This window comes from Pleurodeles waltl, chromosome 10 (genome assembly GCF_031143425.1).
Source record: "Pleurodeles waltl isolate 20211129_DDA chromosome 10, aPleWal1.hap1.20221129, whole genome shotgun sequence".
NCBI classification, from domain to species: domain Eukaryota; kingdom Metazoa; phylum Chordata; class Amphibia; order Caudata; family Salamandridae; genus Pleurodeles; species Pleurodeles waltl.
The window spans coordinates 132,172,652-132,194,283 of NC_090449.1; the positions used below are offsets into that span (position 1 = coordinate 132,172,652).

Sequence of the window (21,632 nt, forward strand, 5' to 3'; positions counted from 1 at the left end):
CATCCCCACCAGTAACAGGTTTCAAGCACTATCAACCCTTGAAGATCTAGATTGACTGAGTAGGGAGAAGATAGGAACACCTAATAAGATGCCACCTGCAATAAATATAGAAGATTGCCAGGCTAGGCAGGATGGCCCACTTAGGATAACCTTTCCAATTGTGCATAGCGGCATAAGCCCTCCCATTTTTAACACACAGGATCAGAACCAACAAAAATTGGAAACAGTTTTACTATTTTGGAATGTGGCAGGCTTAAGTAGCAAACTTAACAATGTGGAATGGGTGAACTTTATTGGAGATTTTCCCTTTTTATGCTTGCAGAAAACTTGGCTTTTGAACCCCATACATATAAATGGGTACAGAATATACCATACCAGGCTGTACCCTCGGGACACGGACGGCCTAAAGGGGGATTATGTACATACATTTCGAATAAGCTCCCTTTAACAAACTTAAATATGCGAGCTTCCAGTGCATACTACCAAGTGATTGTGGGTGAATTAGGGAAGATGATCCAATTAGTAGTTGCTAATTTTTACAATAATGCACCTATGGGCCAGGTTTCCACAATTTTAGCCCAGTTGGGAGATGACCTAGAGAAAGCCTGTGCAAACTCTAGGAGCGAAAGCCTTATTATTTGGGGTGGAGACTTTAACACTCATCTTTGTAAGGAATTTTCCAAAAAGATATGCGGTTTGCATGAGGAAGACATTGGGCCTCGTGTTCACTCTAGACATAATCATCAAGGTGATGCCATGAACGAACTGGCGCACAAATTTGATCTGTCCTTCATAAATGAATTTGTTTTTGATGACCCACAATTCAAGCCAACTTTTAACGGTCGGGGTGCGATACAGTGATAGATTATGTATTAATGTCTACCCATTTCGCACATTGTCTAGTCAATTATTTAATTCACAACATTGCAATCAGTGACCATTTCCGGCAGCATATACAGATTACATTAACACCCCCTATACAGTCCCAGAAGAACAACTCTGTTTTGGTTAATGATATTGAATTAGCCTCGCATAATGGGTATTCATTGTGATGGTCTCAAATAGAACCACAGGTCCTTCTGAGGCAGTTAATTAGTGATCAAACGCCAAAATTAATGGACTGCCTTAGTGATGACATAGACCCCCAAAAATGTATCAGCGCTTTTCCTCGATAACTCGAGGTGTGAAATAGCTCTCATTAACAAAGGGGGAAAGTCGGGGCAGCGGGACAAAACAGGCTGGTTTGATTCGGATTGTACTAAAGCACATAAAAGACTGAAGAAGGCTTTAAGTACTCAAACAAGATGCATGACTGAGGTACGTGCACTGAGGCAGGAATACAAGGCGGCAATCAAGAAAAGGAAAGACAGCTTGACAGAAACAACATGGGAATCTCTTCATAAAGCTAGTCTTACAAATGATAACATCCTTTTCTCGAAGGTAATAAACTCCCCAATGTTACGGGTCAGACAAGAACCCAGAATGGAGATTGCCATAACAGAGGGGGAATGGATTGGTCACTTTTCTGAGATATGTGGCCCTGTCACTGAGACAGCCCCATCCGATTTCTTAATCAGTTACCCTACCCAAAAGAATCCACATCCAACCATTTCACCTCCGTTTAGTTTAGAGGAAGTAGTAGAGGCCATCAATGCAAGTAAAGCTGGTATAGCTCCGGGCCCTGATGGCATCCCGGTAGATTTATATCAGGCCAACATACACCTATGGGGCCCCTTTCTGACCCAGGTATTGAGGACCTATTGCATCTTGGGGCCTATACCATCTTGGCTAGAGTCCATCATAGTCCCTATATTCAAAAAAGGCATTCGCCTCAATCCAGCATGCTACAGACCAATCTCACTTCTTTACTTACTAGCTAAAATAGCCGGGAGAATAATTTTAAACAGGCTACAAGAATGGGCTGAAACAAATAACATTTTATCTGAATTACAATATTGATATTGCACAGGGATAGGCACGGTCGAACAGGGACTGAACCTAAGCATCATAATTGGGAAATACACAAAGATCAGGGAAGGTAATCTGTATCTGGCCTTTCTAGACTTATCATCTGTATTTGACTGTGTAGTCCATGCCAAATTATGGAAAATCTTACGTGAGTTAGGGGTTGACCTGACATTAATTCAGCTTATACGGGAATTGTATTCAGGAAGTAGGGCGAGGGTAAGATATGGAGTAGGAGGGGAATGCACTAGAGCATTTGTTACACATAGAGGAGTATGTCAAGGTTGCGTACTAGCACCCTTTCTATTCTCCATATATATGAATTTGGAAGTAGAATTAATAAGTAAATGTGGGGATCTTCCTCAAATTGGCCATCGCCCGATCTCAGCCTTACTTTACACAGATGACGTTGTTCTCATGGCCCGGACTCCACTTGCCCTCCAACGACTTTTAACAACTAGTGTCACATAAATGACAGAACTGGGCCTTAATGTCAACCGCTCCAAAACGTACATAATGAAATGTGGTAGACAGCCACTTAAGGCTCGAGACATTATCATGCAAGGCAGAAAAATCAACACTACATCAACATTCTCCTATTTGGGAATAATGTTTGACAAAGACAGCTCCTGGGTTCGTGTAAAAACCAGTAAACTACAGACCATTAAGACGATTACGGCTCTTCAGAATTTTTCGAAGCGGTGAGGGACAATCACTCCACAGAATATGTTAAAAGTGTATAAAGCTAAATGCATTCCGACTGCTACTTATGGGGCGGGTGTATGGGGGGATACCAACTGCAATTCGATTCAAGTTGTGGAAAACAATTTTTTGAGACACCTATTAATGGTACCAAAAGGCACTTCAACATTTGTCAGCCATGCAGAATTAGGGGCCCCTTATTTGGTGGATCTAATAAGGAAACAGCCCATTCTGCTTTCACAGACAATTTGTACCTCAGAACACGCAGGCCTGAACAGGGCAGTTTTACGGGATTGTGTGGTCTCGAGATTTTCTTTAAGAGTTCCATGACTGAGGTACATAAGGAATTTTTTTGAAGACTTGGGACACAAAGAATAGTATGCAAACCCAGAATTATTGGATACAGTAAATATAAAATATCTGATGTTACTGTCCCTCAAGCATCTAGAAGACCTGAGGTGGACTGTAGAGGTGAAAAAACACAGTGTTATGAGCAATCAACTCATTTAGACTACAGACATACAGGGTATGCAGCCCTACTTAATATGTGTAATGAAACCTAGACACCGCTTCATTCTTACTCGTTAAAGGCTAGACACGTTTCATCGCCTGGTAACTTTCGCTATCATGAATGACTGGAGTTTAACACTAGGGGTGTGTCCATGTGTCCAGTACAATACACATAGTTTTTTTTTGTAAACTGTATGATAGACAGAGAAAAATTACATAATTCTTTTGTTAAGATCATCCCACATACAACAATGTCGTCCCGCGTACCTATATCTTCAGATGCTACCCTCCATTGAGATAAGCTGTATTTTAGCAAACTTCTTAAACTCTATAATCTCTATGAGAAAATTTCCGAAAAAGACAGTAACATGAACTATAGTATAGAGTTATTTGAGGGGCATACTTACAAGTTAGTAAGTTGCCTTGGGCGCAGAACGATGGTGAGTATTTTTTTAAGGCAATATTTCATGCAAAGTTTTATTTATCTAACGATGAAAGGGAGTTGATCCGACAAGTATATTTTTTACAACATTTAGACAGAGCAGTATTTTATGGCAGCATATTTTCTTATTTAGAAGATTACTGTATTTTAAATACCTTTTTCCGTCTGTATCGGATTTTATCAGTAATTTATTAATCACAGTGTTCAAATTGTATTTAATAGATTTTCACTGAGCAAATCAGGACCGATGTAAGATCCTCAATAGTAGTTGTGTATACATAAAACAACAATGTGATGATTTTGCATTAATTAATGAATTATTAAGAAAAGTGTATATTTTATGCTTTGGCTTTCATGGTCTTTCGAAACCGAATAAAGAACTTTCATGACTTTATGACTAGACAGTTCTTTTAGGGAGTTCTGGATTGATCCATAATAATAGACATTCCTGCTTACTATCAATCTTTGATCATCTGATACGTAATGCATACATTTGTCAAAGGTCTCTGAGAACTTGAAACTTAATGGTTTTCTACTTTTTTACTTTTAAGAATTTACGAATCTAACCATTTAAACCATACTTTACTGTAATTTTCCTTATAAGAATTGTACAATATTGCCAATTATCTGCCTTAATCATGAGTCATTGAAGCATCTGTGATATGGCAGCTAAGTGAGAAGAGCCCATCTCTCTTTTCCAAGGCAAGACCTGGTGGTGCAAGGGTTCTCAATTGAACCTATTTCTTGGTAGCATTTATGTTCTGCTCTGAGATAATACTAAACCTTTTTTCATGATGTGAAAAACTGGCTTGATATTACTCTCCTCTAGAGTGAGAGTAAGAAATAGTGCACTTCCTCTGCCTGTATTGTAGTATGTTTTGGTGCACATTGCTAGTAGCATGAGCAGGAATGTTAGTGCTTCTAGTCTGTTTTTCTCTACACTGGAAAAAATCTTCATTTAGGTCTGTTATTCTGGTGCTTCTTGATGGTCAAAACCTTGGGTGAAAGTCACAAAACAAGGTCTGTTTATCCACAAACTCTTGTAATTGACTAGCCCCCTCCCTTTCACGATTTTATGGTTGAACAAATGCTGACAATTTTAGAACTCAGTAATGGTGTTAAAAGAATGTGGGATCTTTTGCAGCATTACTAGAATTCGAATAAGTTAAATGTGTGTGAGCTAAAAATGCAAGAGGAAGGAATGGTCTCTGTTTGGTGTAGTTGGTGTCAAAGACTTGTAGGATGTGAGGTGCACTTTAGATACTAACAGTTTTGTTAGTATCTAAAGTGCTCCTCACATCCCACAATGACCCAGCAAATCAACGCTGTCTCTTCCTCCTGCCTCAACACCCTTTGCATGCTTCGGAAGATCTACAAATGGATCCCCACCAAAACCAGAAGGATGGTCACCCAAGCCCTCGTAAGCAGCAAACTGGTCTAGTGCAACGCCCTCTATGCAGGAACCACGCCCAACCTCCAGAAGACTGCAACAAATACAGAACGCTGCTGCATGCCTCATCCTGGACATCCCCTGCCACAGCCACATCACAGCCCACCTGAGAGACCTGCACTGGCTCCCCCGTCAACAAGAGAATCACGTTCAAACTCCTCACCCTTGCTCACAAGGCACTACACAACACGGGACTAGAATACCTCAACAGACGGCTCTCCTTTTACACCCTGACCCGACAGCTCCGCTGACCTTGCCCTCGTCACCGTCCCACTCATCCACAGAACGACAGCCGGCGGCAGATCGTTCTCCCACCTCACCGCCAAGACATGGAACACTCTTCCCACCCACCTACGACAGACACATGACCTACTTACCTTCAAGAGACACCTCAAACCCTGGCTATTCGATCAGTAGCAGCCCCACCCCCTTCAGTGCCTCAAGACTCTCACGGGTGAGTAGTGCGCTTTACAAATGCTCTGATTGATTGATTGTGGTATGTTGTAACATTGTGGGTACTAAGAGGCTGACAGTGCAAAGAATAATGGGATGTCAAAACTGATGAATTTTAAAGATGTGTGGTGCATGATTTAGGTTATACATGCTTTAGAATAGGAAGGACTTGAAAATGGAGAGTAAATGCTCTGAATTTGCATGGTTTGCAAAGACGGTTTGGGAGTGTGGGTGCAAGATGAGTCTTTGTTCTTAAAACCACTTGAAAAAATGTGAGATTTAAAAGAATGTGCTGTATAATGATGAAAATATGTGTGGGCAGTTTGGGAGGCTTAAAGAAGAATGGTTGTGGATATCATCAAACTGATGGGTGAACATCTAAGGGAACAGTGGTTGCAACATACAGAACAAGAGAAGTGTGTAAAGGAATAGAAATTCAAGTTTTGCAATAAACCATACCTTCCACAATATTCACCTGATGAATTGCAGTAGTTAATACCCGCAAAATTTATCAGAGGAAAAGGGCGGTAAAAAAAATACCAGAACATGTGGAATTTGTTATGGTAAACAACCGAGCCTGCATTTCATAACTACATTTCCACCACAAAAAACTCAGAATAGGAGGTATTTACTGCAGCTGGTAAATATCATACACCGGAGTAGAGGCACTTACCAGGTGCTGAAAATTCCACTCTTATTCTGGCCCACCCAGGATCAGGGCTTAACTCTTATGCTGTCAACTTAATCTTTTCAGCCAAGGTATTTCTGTGTTGACCATTCTTTGCAGAAAGATGTGAGTTGAAGGTGCGGCATCTTTGTAAAACTGTGAACAGATACGATTATACGAACATTTTAAAGAAAGATCTCTAATAAAGGTGAATTTGGTATTTCATGCTGATAATGCTCCAGATATCTTTAGAGAAAATAGAGCTTTCTTGACATGTGAGATTGCTCTTTAAATTTGCATGTCTGTTGAGTGTATGCTCAACTCATGCTGCACAGGATTGGAATCATCACAAAAAATCTTGAAAATATTTACTTGGTTATGATGTAAAACTTAAAAAATCATTGTAATAATAGATTTCAGTTTGCCCCATTTGTCTGGTATCCGGGTTTAAACACTGTACAGTTTATAGATTTTCTGTTGCTGCTTATGGATATGAAGGTGAGATAGTTTAACATAGTGCAGGCGTTTGTAATCAACACATACATATCACTTAAAATTATTGATGATTTTGCTCTAGAATTTGGATTTGAGCTACACAATAAATAACTCATTTACATTTCTTTTCTGCTCAGAATGTTTTCTTCCTACAGTATTGATGTGATCATCAGTACCTCCTTCGGTGTGAACATAGACTCTATGAACAACCCGAAAGATCCTTTTGTTACTAATGGAAGGAAACTCTTTAATTTCAAATTCACGAACCCATTGTTAATTATCATAGGTAAGAATCCTGAGCCACTTTTTACTGTTAAAGAACATCTTAAACATAACTTAACTTAAAATCTATTTGATTTCATCATATGCTGTTACTGTTGCATGATTTTCCTTTTCGTTTATCATTTCTCTAAAGTTGTGGTTGGTCACGTAGTACACACAAGTTCTGCCTTAAAATGAGATGACTTTAGCATTTATAGTCATGGATGTTGCAGTCAGGACCAACTTTACTTAACCTAAAAACATCAAAGTGCTTTTGTCTACAAAACATATATTACTTAAAATGATTATAATACCAGGCACTAATGCCTGACCAGTACCAAAACTAGATATCTTGTAGGCAAGCCCTCTAGATGGCTTCTAAAATGACTCCTCATTCCAGTCTATCATCTCTTGCATAATCATTTACTCTGTGCCCTTGCTGAAATTGTAAAAGCTTATTGGAGACAGAGTAGATGCTGGGTGTGGGTAGGAGTGTCATCATGAGGCAGACATTGCAAATACACATGTCAATAGTTTGATAGGTAGATGAAGAATTGTTTTAGATAAGTCTAGATTAAACAGCTGCCTACATTAGTCCCCATCTTGCAGGTTGTAGCACACATAATATCAAAAAGGATCGAAGATGTGAGTATTTTAAATGCATCTCTTCATGCTTCCTGAATTCCTATCTTGGCTTTGGTTGCAAAACATCTGTTAACAACATTTTAATTGTCTTCTTCAATAAGAAGATTTTTTCTCAAATCTTAAAGGGGCACAAGTATTGTTAGTACTTAAACTATAGTCTCTACCGTTTTTCCATAAACTCTTTGTTTATTAAAAAAAATAGCCTAATTACTAAGGCTCTAGACCCCTCTTGCTGAAATAATCTGCTGTCCTGGACCATAGGCCTTCAGGCTTCTGACTTAACACGGAAATTGGCATCTGTAATATAAATTTATATCAATCTCCTGTCTTGTGTTTGAACTAGCTTAGCTACCTGTCCAGCATCGGACCCAAAAGGTAGTTACTTATGGAGATCTGCTTTTACAATTTTGATTGACTCCTCCTTACTTGATCTTCGTGTTTTACACTGGTAGAAAAGTAAATTAAATAATCAGTGCAGCCTATATTTGCACAAGCTGTGAGTGCCCTCTGTTGGGTCTGGGAAAATAACTTTGAACCAAGTTCTAACTGGCATGAGTTTTTGTCAAATTAGGAGTTTATGAAATTCAATCTGCAGTCATTATGCCAGATGTTTTGTGAAAACAGCATAGAACCCTTATGCCCCAACAATCAGAAACAATCACATAGCTCTTCAGAAACTCAGAGACGAGAAACACCTGAGAGCAAAAATGGATGGAAAACAAGGACAAGGCTCAAATGATACTTTGAGAGAAAGGATAGAGTGAAGACCTTGGCCAAATTTGGCCTGCCGAGCAGAGCCTCATCCGATCCTACTAATGTAATCAGTCTACTATAACATTTGTGGCATTTAACTAGACTTAGCCTTAAAATGGTATCACCAAAGGAGTGTTTTCTTGACACTAAATATGAAACTTAGCCTTAAAATGGTATCACCAAAGGAGTGTTTTCTTGACACTAAATATGAAAGACTGTAATTGTCACTTCTTCCAGGAAATCAGGAATGCACACCTATTTTGAGCAGTAAAATGCTGACTTGCACTTTTAATTATTCTTGGACACAATGGTGCAGCCTGGGATACAATTGCCTAGCCTCAAACACTAGTGGTTTGCATTATTGTTCCAAAAATGTAATTTACCAACAAAGTCTCACATTTATCACATACCCAGAGTTAAAAACTAAACTATAGTTTCTCGCTCAAGCATGCAAAACCACTAAAGTTCTGCACTTATGGAATGTAAGGTCCTCAATGCATGGCGAACTCAAATCAATCGTCATGCACAAAACACCCATTTTCAAGTGGCATTAGATAAAGGGTAGTGAAGGAAGAGGTAAGTATGGCAGGCGATGAAAGTTATGGCACATGTTTCGTCCCCTAACTGGTGTATTACAGTGGTTTTGCTCATTTGAGCCAGAACCATAACTCCGTACGCATATCAGTCCATCCACACACCCTATTATTCACACCTGTCATCTGAGAGAGACATCTGACAGAGGGCAGTCCCTCCTCACACACTACAAAGTACATCCTTCATCTGATAGAGAGGTCTTAAAGGAGAGGCCAACCCATCCATACACCCTACTATGCACACCTCTCATCTGAGAGAGAGGTCTGACATAGGCTAGTCCCTCCACACACACTACTATGCACTTCTGTCATCTGAGAGAGATGTCTGAAAGTAGAGACCAGTCCATCCACACACTGTGCTACACTCACCCGTCATCTGAGAGAGAGGCCTGATAGGTTAGGGCACTTCATCCACACATGCTGCTACGCACATCTGTCATATGAGAGAAAGGTCTGACAGTAGAGGGCAGGCTCTGCCCACACACTACTGCACAAACCCATCATCTGACAGAGAGGTCTGACAGGAGAGGCCAGTCCATCCACACAGCTTACTATGCACACCCGTCATCTGAGAGAGGTGTGAAAGTAGAGGCCTATCACTCCCCGCACCCTACTACGCTAACCCATCATCTGAGAAAGAGGTCTGAAAGTAGAGGCCAGTCCCTCCACACACCCTACTATCCACACCTGTCATCTCGCAGAGTGGTTTAGAAGGAGAGGCCAGTCCATCCACACACCCTACTCCGCACAACCATCATTTTAGAAAGACATCAACCCGGAGAGGGAAATCCCTCCCACACACTACAACACACACCTTTCATCTGCCTTTGTGGATGCAGAGATCTCAGGAGCCTCCATAAGCCTATGGTACTCATACTATACTCTTTATTTCTGCTCTTCCGGCTGAGCTCCTTCTTGCAGATGACATACTTTGCAGAAACGTTTTTGCCACCTTGCTTAATGTTGAAGAACTGCCACACTAAGGATTCGTTGGGAGATGACCGACATTGCGAAACTGATCCCAGGTGCTCATCAGAATCTGATGAAGACATCTCTGTGTTGGAAGTAAAAAAGGAAAAGACAACAAGCCATAATGTGCACCCTCACCAAAATCCAATAGGGAAATATAGCAAAAGGTTGGAATCTTCTTTTTCTAAATAGAGACATCCATATGAACAAATTACAATCCTTCCTTGGGGTGTATCTTGCAAGTGTTTCGTGAGAACCAATCACAAAGTACAGCCCTCTCGGAGTCCACTCAGGGGATTGTGTGACCAGCTCCCATGGGCATCTTGCAGTCTATCAATATTTAAAAAAATAAGTAACCCACCATTTTTTAATGACCATTCTATTTTAGATTAGCATTAAATGATAACTGAAAACATGATCTATAACTACATACAAAACATTACAATGAAACTTAGAACTCTACAATCTTTCAAGTATGCTGCAAGCTGCTTGCAAGCCTCTTGCCGGAATTATGATATCTCCGAAATAGAATGCTAGCCACATATCTCACTATGAGAATTACAGGAACTGAAGAAATTCACAATCTCAACTGAAAATATTACTATATTAATCTGTTTACATTGTTTAGAAACGTTACAAAATGTGAACAGTTTCATGCTGTTACCATAAAAAATATTCCTATTCAAAATAATCACAGCTTAGAGGATTTACTGTACAGTCATTGTACCACACATACACTCACAAAATAAATTAATTTACTTTGAAAAAAACCTAGGAATTCACTGAAATAACCAAAGGTTAAAGTAAACTTAAAGTTTGGTGAATTTCTCAGTGACAACATTAATGGTTTGAACAAAAATAAAACCTGCAGAAATTCAGCAGTTATAATTTGGAGCACTAACTATAACTTGCGCTTGGCCATGCACTGCATATGACCTCACATGTGACATCACTCATGACATGTTCTATGACATTATTTATGACATCACTGATGACATCTCAAATGACATCATTGATGACATCTTCCAAATTTCGTTTTCCCGCATATTGCTGTATAAATTATTGTGGCATTACACATAGCATAGTTCACTTTAACAATCACCTACAGATATATGGGAAACACTCTGAGCATGGTGTTTAATCTAAATACATTGGTTCAGAGAAGGCCAAAATACTGAATGCCAATTGCAAAACAAATGCCCTACGCCCTACCTTGGACAGCTATTATCGGTATGAAACCGGTAACACACACCAAACCTACATTAAGAAATGAAGTTGATATCAGTAGAGAACTGACTACTGTAAATAGTGTTTTCTTTATGGCGGGAGTTTATTTTTAGCACACTGTTTGTAAACAGTGCAACATGCATGAGAAATACACTACAGCATATTAAACGTATCTACTAAGACCAGGGTAGAATCGAGGCAAGAATTGCCAAAAATACATTATTTTCAAACAATAACCAAGATTTTAAGGTGCTAACGATCAAACTATCTGCACACTTCAGAATGTGGTGAGAACTTTACAGATAGCCCATCTTCTAAAGCAAAAGATGTATGCATACATAGGTTAGTAGATGTGCACACAGTCCTATAACTTATGTAGAAATTGTCATCCTGATAAAATTCTGACTAATAACTCAAGGCTGCTTACAAAAGCTAGTATCTACTATATAGACTCTTACTCCTGTTAAACTTTTTCTGCAGAACCAAAAACAATTGTGTGGAGCACAATGAGCACAAGTCAACTGTCACCTGCACACAGAGTTACACATCATTACAAAGATTTATATTGTATTCAATACTGCTACACACCTATGGTGTATTAGGATTAGGTATGTTTTGTAAACTTTTCCACCCATTAGCTGAACTCAAAATGTTTGAAATTACAAAGAGAAGTAATATAGTAGTTACATGGCACTATGTAAACTATAAAACAAACTAACACACTTATTGGATTATGTAATCAGTGTTGTCATCAGTGATGGCATTTGAGATGTATTCAGTGATGTCATAAGTGATGTTGGAGAACATGTAATGAGTGATGTAATTTGTGAGCGCCTAAGCAGTGAATGGTGTGGACACAAGTGATAGTTAGGTCTGCTAACTCTAATTGCTGAATTTCAGTGTTTTTTTTTTTTTTAGTTCAAAATGTTAATGTTGTCATATTGTCACGGGGAAATTTACCTAACCATAACATTACTTTAACCTTTGTTTTTTTCACTAATAAATATATATATATATATATATATATATATATATATATATATATATATATATATATATTTCGAAACCAAGTCCCGGAATGCAGGTGCTCCACACAGCGGTCCTGGATGGGTTCCGAGAGACCCTAATATAACCTTAGACACTCCTTCAAATATCAGGAGAACCAGGACACCTCCAATATGAAAATTCAATTTATTTCAGCACAAAATCCAACGCGTTTCGGCAACAGCCTTACTCATGCCTTACTGTTGCCGAAACGCGTTGGATTTTGTGCTGAAATAAATTGAATTTTCATATTGGAGGTGTCCTGGTTCTCCTGATATTTGAAGGAGTGTCTAAGGTTATATATATATATATATATATATATATATATATATATATATATATGTGTGTGTATATACAAATGAATATATATAAAACACCTACTGGCGGTCGCCAGCAGGTAGTTTTAGATAGGACCATGTGTCCATAGAAAAAGCGTTTTTTGACTTGCCTATATCTTTGGCACCGTTTGATGAATCTTCACAAAACTTTCCAAAACAACGGTGTCCTGTGATTCTTGTTGCGCATGGAAAGTTTCGGGGTGATCCTTCAATTGGGGGCTTTTGGTTATTTGGTGTGAATCCGTTCAGTAGTTTGTGAGAAATTGAGGAAAATCCAAATTTGTATCTCTCTGGCCACAAATAAATCACAAAATGTCATGAATTTTCGTGAATGCGTGTGTCAATAGAAGCGCTGTAATTGGCTGGCAATAACCTGACTGGAACGTTTTGGCTGTCATTTTATGATATGGGAGAGGGGTATTAAAATAGAAATAAGTGGTGTAAGTGGTCAGGGTGGAGGTACTCTGGATCCAGGGGTGTGATTTAGTGGTGTTTTAGGGTCAAATTATGGGTTTAAAAAATGTTTCTTCACCATGCACAATATCCTCTAATACTTGAGGATATACGAGAATATGCAAAAAAAAATTCACAGATTCATCGCTACACAAATTCATTCACTCATACATGCACTCAGAGACTGATGCGCCCACTTCCAAACCCACTCAGACGCTCATGCACCCACTCACAGACCTGCTGACAGAGACAGGCCCTGTGGCCAATCCTGAGCCACACATGGCCAAAGACCTTGTGCAGCGCGGGTTTTGGTGGTTATAAGGTACACACTGCATGCCCATGTTCCCACCACTATTGCCTTTTACTTCTTTTTTTCTTAGAGACCCCGATATTCATTAGTAATTTGAGCACTGTTGTTCTTTACAATTAAAGAGTGATGTGATCACTGATGTCATATAACAAGTCATCAGAGAGACCACTTTCAGATATTTCCAAATGCATATAACATGTACTTGGAGTCATCGTTCCTTAATGACTAAATTAGATAGAAGAGCCTATTTAAACTGCATTTTACTAAAAACCTTCACAATAATCAAGTTTATCCTGCCTTTGTGGCAACTACAATCCAGCTGTGGTGTCACAATTGGTCACCTGGTCTTCCATTGTTTTAACAGTATTCATGTTAACGGTGACTAGGGGTGACAAACTGTGTGGAATTTTATTTCCATAAGGCATGACCTTTCAGATTAGTTTAGATGTTTGGTTACACAGACTATTCTGTAGGTTTAAGGGGTTGGGGCCTGCCCTAGGCTGCACTAGACAATCTGATATCTGAGACCCAGCCCAGTTAGTGTTTGGATTAGACAAATAAAACCTACCCTGATTTCATTAAATGTTCACTCACACATTGAAGTCCACAAACTTAAAAAGGAAATCTGCCTTGTTCTTCTATATGGTCACAATCCTCCTCAGTGAGTTGCAATGTCCTTATAGTGTAGAGTAGTGTGTTAATTTAACCCTATGTCGTCTGCAAGGTAAATTTATCTTTATAACATTTGTCATTGTTATGGAAGGTAAATTAAAAGATCCTTCAATTTGTATATGAAAATCAGAAATGTACGTGTAGGTCTTATTTGTGGGACAGGGCCTTTCCAGGTCCTAGGAACAGTGTCTGAAGTTTTGTTTGAGAGTGAACATTATTTCTTTTTTGTGTTCAAGTTTCTTTATTGAATTTCCATAACAGAAAAGACAGTCTTGCCAACAACAAATACACATTTTTAGTAATCCATTATTATTGTTATAGTAAACATTATTTCAAAGAGGTAGTTTTGATAAATAATTTAGATTTCCTTCTCTCACGAAAGTAGAAGGCCGTTTGGCTATGTTTAACGCCCAGCCAGTCCTTCTACATCCTTACAGACTCATCCAACATGTTTTGCAATTGGACTTGCTTCCCTTCCCACAACGGTAAATGATTTTGATATTCAGGAATAACAGAGTATCTACTAATTTGAATCCTAGGTACCACAACGGATGGTAAGATTAATCTGATAAATATTATTACGCTCTTGTTTCATCTATGTGATTCCACCAATTTTTTTTTTTTCTTTCTAGTTTTGTTTCCATTTCTCATTCCTATTCTGCAAAAAATGAATTTCTGCCTGTTTTCCAATGATGTGGTGCAATTTTTTACAAGTGCTGTCAAAAGCCTCAAGCAGAAGAGGCAAAAAGGCAATCATGAGGTGAGTGCAACTCAATATCAGAAAAAAAAAGAATAGAAAGATCCATGTGAAAATCAACCATGTCTTGAAGATAGAATGACCGTTGCACGATTCTAGCTAGTTCCAAAAATGGCCACCACCCACTCTTCGAATGACTAGCGAAGAAACGTCATGGTGTGCCTTTATTAACCAGATTGCAGGTTCCAGTCGCTGAACCCAGTCCATCAACCGCCTGGCCACATTCTTGGCCTCACCGTTTAGATGGCGTTCAGTTTTACAGGTTCTTGATGCAATGGCGGCCGCTGCATATATCAATGGGAGGGTCGGGTACGATGGGGAGGGGAGAGGGACTTACCGTTCCACCCACCGCCGTCTCCTGCCACCTTGCTCGTCGATTCTTTCCTGTTCTGGTGTCTCAGCGTTCACTGAGACACTAGAATAGGCTCCCCAGCACTCCTGGCACTGCTTTCATGCTACATCTAGCATGAAAGGAGTATCCGGATTGGTCTGAGTGGCTCAGACTGCCACTCAGACACAACCCTGAGGCCTGTGCAATTTCTCCAGCCTGGCTGTGTACACAGCCAGGCTGGAGAAACCTAAGTGCGCATGTGAGTTTAGCTGGCATGAAATGGCTGGCTAAACACACATGCGCACTTAGTGCGCTTCATTCCTCATCCCCCCTCCCACTTCATATGGCCTAGCACCGCCCCTCGCATCACATGCTGACTGAACCAGGAGCAGAAAAAGAAAAGGATATTGAAGTATTGTTTTATTTTTCTGCTGCTGGCTCTTAGCCGAGGGGCAATGCTCCTCCACTGTTGGGGAGAAGCCACCCCTGTCTTGATGTGTCAAAAATCCCCAGATAGTCAGTATTCCCTTCAGGGTGGGTTACAGCTCAGTGGCGGTCTCAGAGCATCTGGGAAGGCCGACTCACTTGCAGCATCTGAGTCCTTAGCAATAATTCTTTCTTTCTCAGCGTCAAAAAAGGGTATCGCTTGTCTAACTCAGAGGGCCTGTTTACAGTCTGTGCAGGCCAAATGGTCTTCCTGGCTCAATCTAGTGGATGCTTAGTGCTGGGAGTGCACTAACAAATAAATCCCTATTACTAAAAGTTTGAATGCAAAAACAGTTCCTTGCATAAAAAAGAGGTTAACTTAAAGTATCTTCTAAAAACGTATGCGCTAAAATAACATTTTAATGAATGATTTGCCTGCGTATTAAAACATCGCAGTTCAACTGATTCTTGTGGCATCTGATAGGTAGGAACTCGCAGGAAGCATGATAATTAAAATAACATGTTTTTGATGTAGTGCTTCAGACCTCATTTATGAAGTTTCCAGGTGCGGTACATAACAGATGTGACTATTTCCAAATTTACTGTTCTTAATGTATCGAATTTTGGGAGGATGGAAAGCTGAGCCTGCCGTGCCTGGATTCAGACGTGTGATTGCTGATCTCCTTGTTGTAGTGCCGAAAATTCGGCTCCTTGAACTACACTTCCTGAATCATAAATGAGTAAATCATTCCATCTCAAACGTGTCTAGGAAGGCCTGATGTTCCACCGTGCACAGTTTCCTTCATTCCTTGCTCTTGAAATGTTTTTCTCTTTGATATCTTTAGTTCCTCCTTTGCTTTCTTTTCTCCTTCCTTATTTCGCACTCTCTTTTCATTCGTCCTGCGCTCACTTTTGTCTTTGTAATGTTTATCATGTTTTGGTCTCCAAATATGTTTGGTTGCTTCAGCACTTTTTGAGTCACTGACCCCAACCGTGGAACAGTCCAGGCTCCAGGTATATTCTTTCTTTTTAGGTGTGTCACTTATTAGCTTCAATATACTGACCTGCTAGTCACGGATCAAAGGTAAAAGGGCAAAGTAAAAACGATGTAATCTGTGGCGTGGCAGAGTGACACCCTTGCCTAAGGTGTAGTGGGTGCTTCACTAGATACTTTTGAATGCAGCTGGGCTTCTCACAGATTTGGATTATGCTAAAATTTTAAAATAATCTTTATGGGTCCCTTCCAGCAATGCCAGAAAAGCTTATAAATATTACAGTAAAAGGTTAGCGTCACAACGTTAAGGGTTGGGCGTATGGGTGGTAAAATAGGTAAGCTCTGTAATGGTGAGAAAGGAAATTAAGAATATTTGAAGAAAAACAAAAAAGGAGCATGAAACGAGTCGGAAATAGAACAAACTTAGGAAGGAAAGACAACTGAAATCAAGAAAGTACATGAAGAAGGGATAAAATGAGAAGAGCCAAAGAAAAGGAAGAAAGGAATAAAAAAAAACTGTAAGGGTAGGAGAGAAGTAGGATGGACGGGATACTTAAAGAAGGAATGCAGGGGTGAAGAGAGGGGGTAGAAAGGAAGCACAAAGGAAGGTAACATGAAAGAAGCGATAAGGAAAGAAAGAGTGATTGGAAGAAATGAACAAATAAAAGACAAAGAGGATGGGAAATAAGCAAAGAAATAAAGGAAACAAAAAAAAGAATGTAAGAGGAAGGAGGAGGAAGAGAAAAATGAATAGGGGAAGGGAGAGTGAGGAAATAAGCAAAACAGAAGGAAGGGAAAATGACAGACTGGAGATGGGAAGGAAGAAGGAAAACTGGGGGAGGTAAAAAGGGAAAATGAAAATGGTATGAAGAAACGTGGAAAGGAAGGAAAGAAGACATGGATCAAGGAAAAAAGTAAGTGAGGGACAGTGACAAATGTTCCTGTATTCATGTTGTGACTTCATAGGTGTTTCCTGTCTCTGCAGACTAAAATTCTGAGGTTCTGATTCCGAATTTGTTGGAGGAACGGGTGTTGTTTATCTGACCTGACAAACAACGGTACTCCTCGGTACGTTATTTATCGAGTGTGATGAATAGCAACTGTCACGAGTTTTTGGGGAATAATGTGCCATTTCAGTTCTGACAGCACTAAATCCTCATGGAACGGTAATTCCAGTACACTTTTCGACTGTTAAGTTCCAGCAGGTTTTATCTGCTGAAAATGAAAACAAGTATGTTATACTTTAGGCATCTGGTAATTACCAGATGTGGTATATACCACCTAACTCGTAATTCAAAATCCTGTGCAAACAGAGATTTACTTAGGTGTCAGAAAATATCGACCCATCAATCAATCAATCCGAGCTTGTAAAGCGCGGCTCCTTGATGAGGAGACGGCGTTAACTTGGCGGGTCATCGATAGAGTGGAGTCCAGTATGATGCCCAGGTTGCGCGCATGTTCCGTGTGGGCGGGGCGTTACCCAGTGCGGTGGGCCACCAGGAGTCATTCCAGGCAGAAGGGGTAGAGCCGATTACGAGGATCTTTGTCTTGTACGAGTTGAGCTTGAGGCAGCTGGCTTCCATCCAGGTGACGACTGCTCTCATCCCGTTGTGGAAGTTTCTCTTGCCTTGCACAGAGTCCTCAGACAAGGAGAGGATCAGTTGGGTGTCGTCAGTGTAGAAGACCATGTTTAGCTCCTGTTGTCTGGTGATCTTGGCGAGTGGAGCCATGTAGATATTGAAAAGCGTTGAGCGGAGTGAGGATCCATGGGTCACTCCGCAGCAAGTGCCTTTAGGTTCTGAAGTAAACGGTGGTAGTCTGACCTTCTGTGTTCTTCCAGTGAGGAAGGACCTGATCCAATTCAGGGCTTTGTCTCAGATTCCAACGCTGTGCAGTCTGTCGCAGAGGGTGGAGTGGGAGACGGTGTCAAATGCATCAGAAATGTCAAGGAGGATGAATGCGGCAGTGCCTCCATTGTCCAGTATGATGCGTGTCACCAGTGGCTGCTAAGAGTGTGGATTCAGTGCTATGGCTGCTTCTGAAGCCGGACTGGGAAGGGTCCAGGAGACTGTGTGTCTCGAGGAACTCAGTGAGCTCCTGGTTGACAGCCTTCTCCGTTACCTTGGCTAGGAAAGGGAGCAAAGAGATGGTTTGTAATTCTTCAGCTCTCTAGGGTTGGCGGTGAGTAGTGGGCTGATTTCGGCATGTTTCCAGGCTGAGGTGAATGTGGCGGTCTTGAAGGACAGAGCCCCAGTGCTATGGAGGCGCTGGCCAAGTTGAGGATGTGATGAGGGCATGGATCGAGGATGCTCCTTAGTGGATGGAGTTTATCAATCTTTGGGTGCCTCTATGGTGATGGGACTCCAGGCATTCAGTAACTGGTGGGGTGCAAGGTCCATGGTGGTGAGCGGTGCTGGCGGGCTTTGGTTCCTGAAGCCTTCGTAGATGTCCTGGATCTTGCGGTGAAAGAAGGTGACAAGGTCGTCGCAGAGGTCTTGGGAGGGAGGAATGGATTAGGTGTCCCACTAGTAATTTAGGCCTAAGTCATTAAAAGGTAGCAAGGAAGAGCGAGAGGTAAATAAATGATGTAAGGAAGAAGGAAAGAAATGCTGAAAAAGGACAAGGAGGAAAGGTGAAAGGATAAAAGATAAGACAGAAAAAAGTGACAATGAAAATAGACTGAAGACATGAAGGGAGGTAGAAGGAAGAGGGGGATTAAAGAAAGAATGAAAAGGAGGATGAAAGAAATAAGGGAAGAAAGGAACACATGTGGGAAAGAAGATAGGGAAGCAAGGCAAAAGGGGCAAGGAAAAGGGGATTAACAAAGGTGAGAAGAATTAAATGTAGAAAGAAAGGGAGGTTGAAAGGAAAAAGTAAAGGAAAAAAGGAGGTAAACTAACGAGAGAAGAATAAAAAATGAAGAGGTAGGAGAAAATAGAGAAAGAGAGAATGGAAGAAGAAAAGAAGAAAGAGGAATTGGTAATAAAGTAAGAATCTAAATGAGTCCAAGTTTGTGGCTCGCTTCTAGCCCAAAATATCAAATATTGCTTTCCTAGTCAAATGCAATGACAAACAGTCACGGCTGGCGATGGGTCAAAGTGGCAGGGCTGAGGGAACAAAACAAAAGTAAAAAAAAATATATATATATATATATATATATATATATATATATATATATATATATATATATATTAAAAACGTACCTGGACTGCTGTACCACCGCTCTCGGCTGCACTGAAGGCACAGGGTCCCAGCCTACCCTGCGGCCAATCCAGACGCTGCTCAGAGCAGCATTACGATTGGCTGGAGTGCCCTGGCTGGGTGCTCCAAGGCAGAGTGGGAGCCTCTGCTTGCTCTCTCCAACCGGGCAACACATTGACAGGTTGGAGAGAGCACTGTGTGCATGTGTGTTTGGCCGACCCAAGGCAGCTGGCCAAACATACATGCGCACTGATTGGTGTGCTGGCACTCCCTTACATGCTGTCATCCCCCCATGGCCCTGTCCCTTTAATGCAACAATAAAAAACAACATTTATTATCAATTTATTTTAAAGGTTTACAGCTGCTGCTGCTGGCGGGGGTGGGGGCGATGCTCCTCCGCCACAGCAAAGGAGCCGCCACTGACAAACACATTTTCAAACCAGGGGCATCCATCGCTGACCATAAAGAAACCACAGATAATCAAGCTCTATCACATAGAACACAATTGGGCAGTTATAATAAACAGGACGTGATTTTTCGTAATTGGCTGTATAAAGTGAAATACTGCATTGTGATCACAGGTCAAAAACTAGGAGTTCCAGGTTCACTTTCACTTGGGTAGATGCCATACTTTGATGACCCTAGTAATCCTGTAAAGCAAATAATCTCCTTAACACGTTAAGTTAATTCTTAGAGAATGTACATATTTGTACAATCATTTTTTTCACTGATTTGCCTTGGGCATCTCTAACTCGAATGTTTTCAGTATACTATGTTTCTTTCCTTCTATTCTCAGAATCGAGTGGATTTTTTGCAATTGATGGTTGATTCTCAGACCGAAGACATTCCAACATCCAATGATATGAATCATGGGTACAAAGGTAATACCCTAGAATGTACACAATCGTAAGTGGGTTTTAGTGTCTAAGATAGTGATCGAGATGAGAAAGACTGACAGGATGAGAAAGTAAGTTATTTGATTTTTAAATATTTTTAACATACACCACAACGCTATACAATGCATATTTACGATGCTCAAAACCTAAAAAAAGGATACAATAAAGGGTTTTTGAAAAAACACAAAACGTAGAAGTGAATGGGGAAAAACGAAACAACCATCCATTAAACACAAAGGGATGCAATTAATGGAAAATTTAAAAGTTGACCGTTCTTGCATTCGAGCAAGTGGAACTTCATCTGAGATTGGTCTCATTCTTAAATTCTTCAGAGCTTGGGTTCCATAGCTTAACTCAAGCCACCTTACAGTATATGTGCTCCAGATAAGAATTAAAATCTCTTGTTGATGGCTATTTCAAATCCAGGTTGCAATGTGGACTTTGGTGGGGTGGAGACCATGTTTAGGTCTGGACAGCTTATTTGTCGCGAGACCTCATGACATCAACTCTTCTAAAAAGTATAAGAAGTGCACAGAGAAAGTGAGTGGCCTTTGGATCATTTCCCTACAGCCACTGGCTTTTCTTGTGGTTTTCATGCTTTGCATTGCTTGATTAGGCTATCTGTGAAGCCCGTGTCATTTTGAGGACGCTTACATCATCTTATTTGTGTTGCTATTTGGTTTTGAGGATGGGGCATCAGGTAATTCTTTTGTTAGACTGCAGATGCAACATTATGTGTAGTTTGCAATGGAGAGAGACAGTTTGTTTTTTATGTAGTTACCTGGCTAGCACAATTACACAACATGCAGCAACACACCATAATATAGTATAGCATGACACAACATACCACACTCTAGGACAACAGCAAAGCACAACACAGAACATTAAAACATATATAAAAAGCATGGCATAATATAGCCCAACATAACACAGTGTAGCAGTGCATGAAAGAGCATATCATAGCACAGGATAATTTAATGCAACATGACTCAGCATAACACAACATGCATTAACATAATACAGCTTGGCACATCATGACACAACACACGACTCTATAGCAAAACCATAATTAGCGGGT

General features: G+C 40.4%; 1 protein-coding gene across 1 annotated transcript in view; it reads left to right on the forward strand.

Moving 5' to 3' along the window:
• The window catches only part of LOC138261214 (cytochrome P450 3A21-like), a 184,051-nt gene that overhangs the window by 112,248 nt on the left and 50,171 nt on the right, over positions 1-21,632 (forward strand). Inside the window, exons 7-9 of the mRNA XM_069209967.1 lie at positions 6,822-6,970; positions 14,582-14,709; positions 20,455-20,539. Coding sequence (XP_069066068.1) covers positions 6,822-6,970; positions 14,582-14,709; positions 20,455-20,539 — 362 coding nt within the window. The remainder of the gene's footprint in view (positions 1-6,821; positions 6,971-14,581; positions 14,710-20,454; positions 20,540-21,632) is intronic.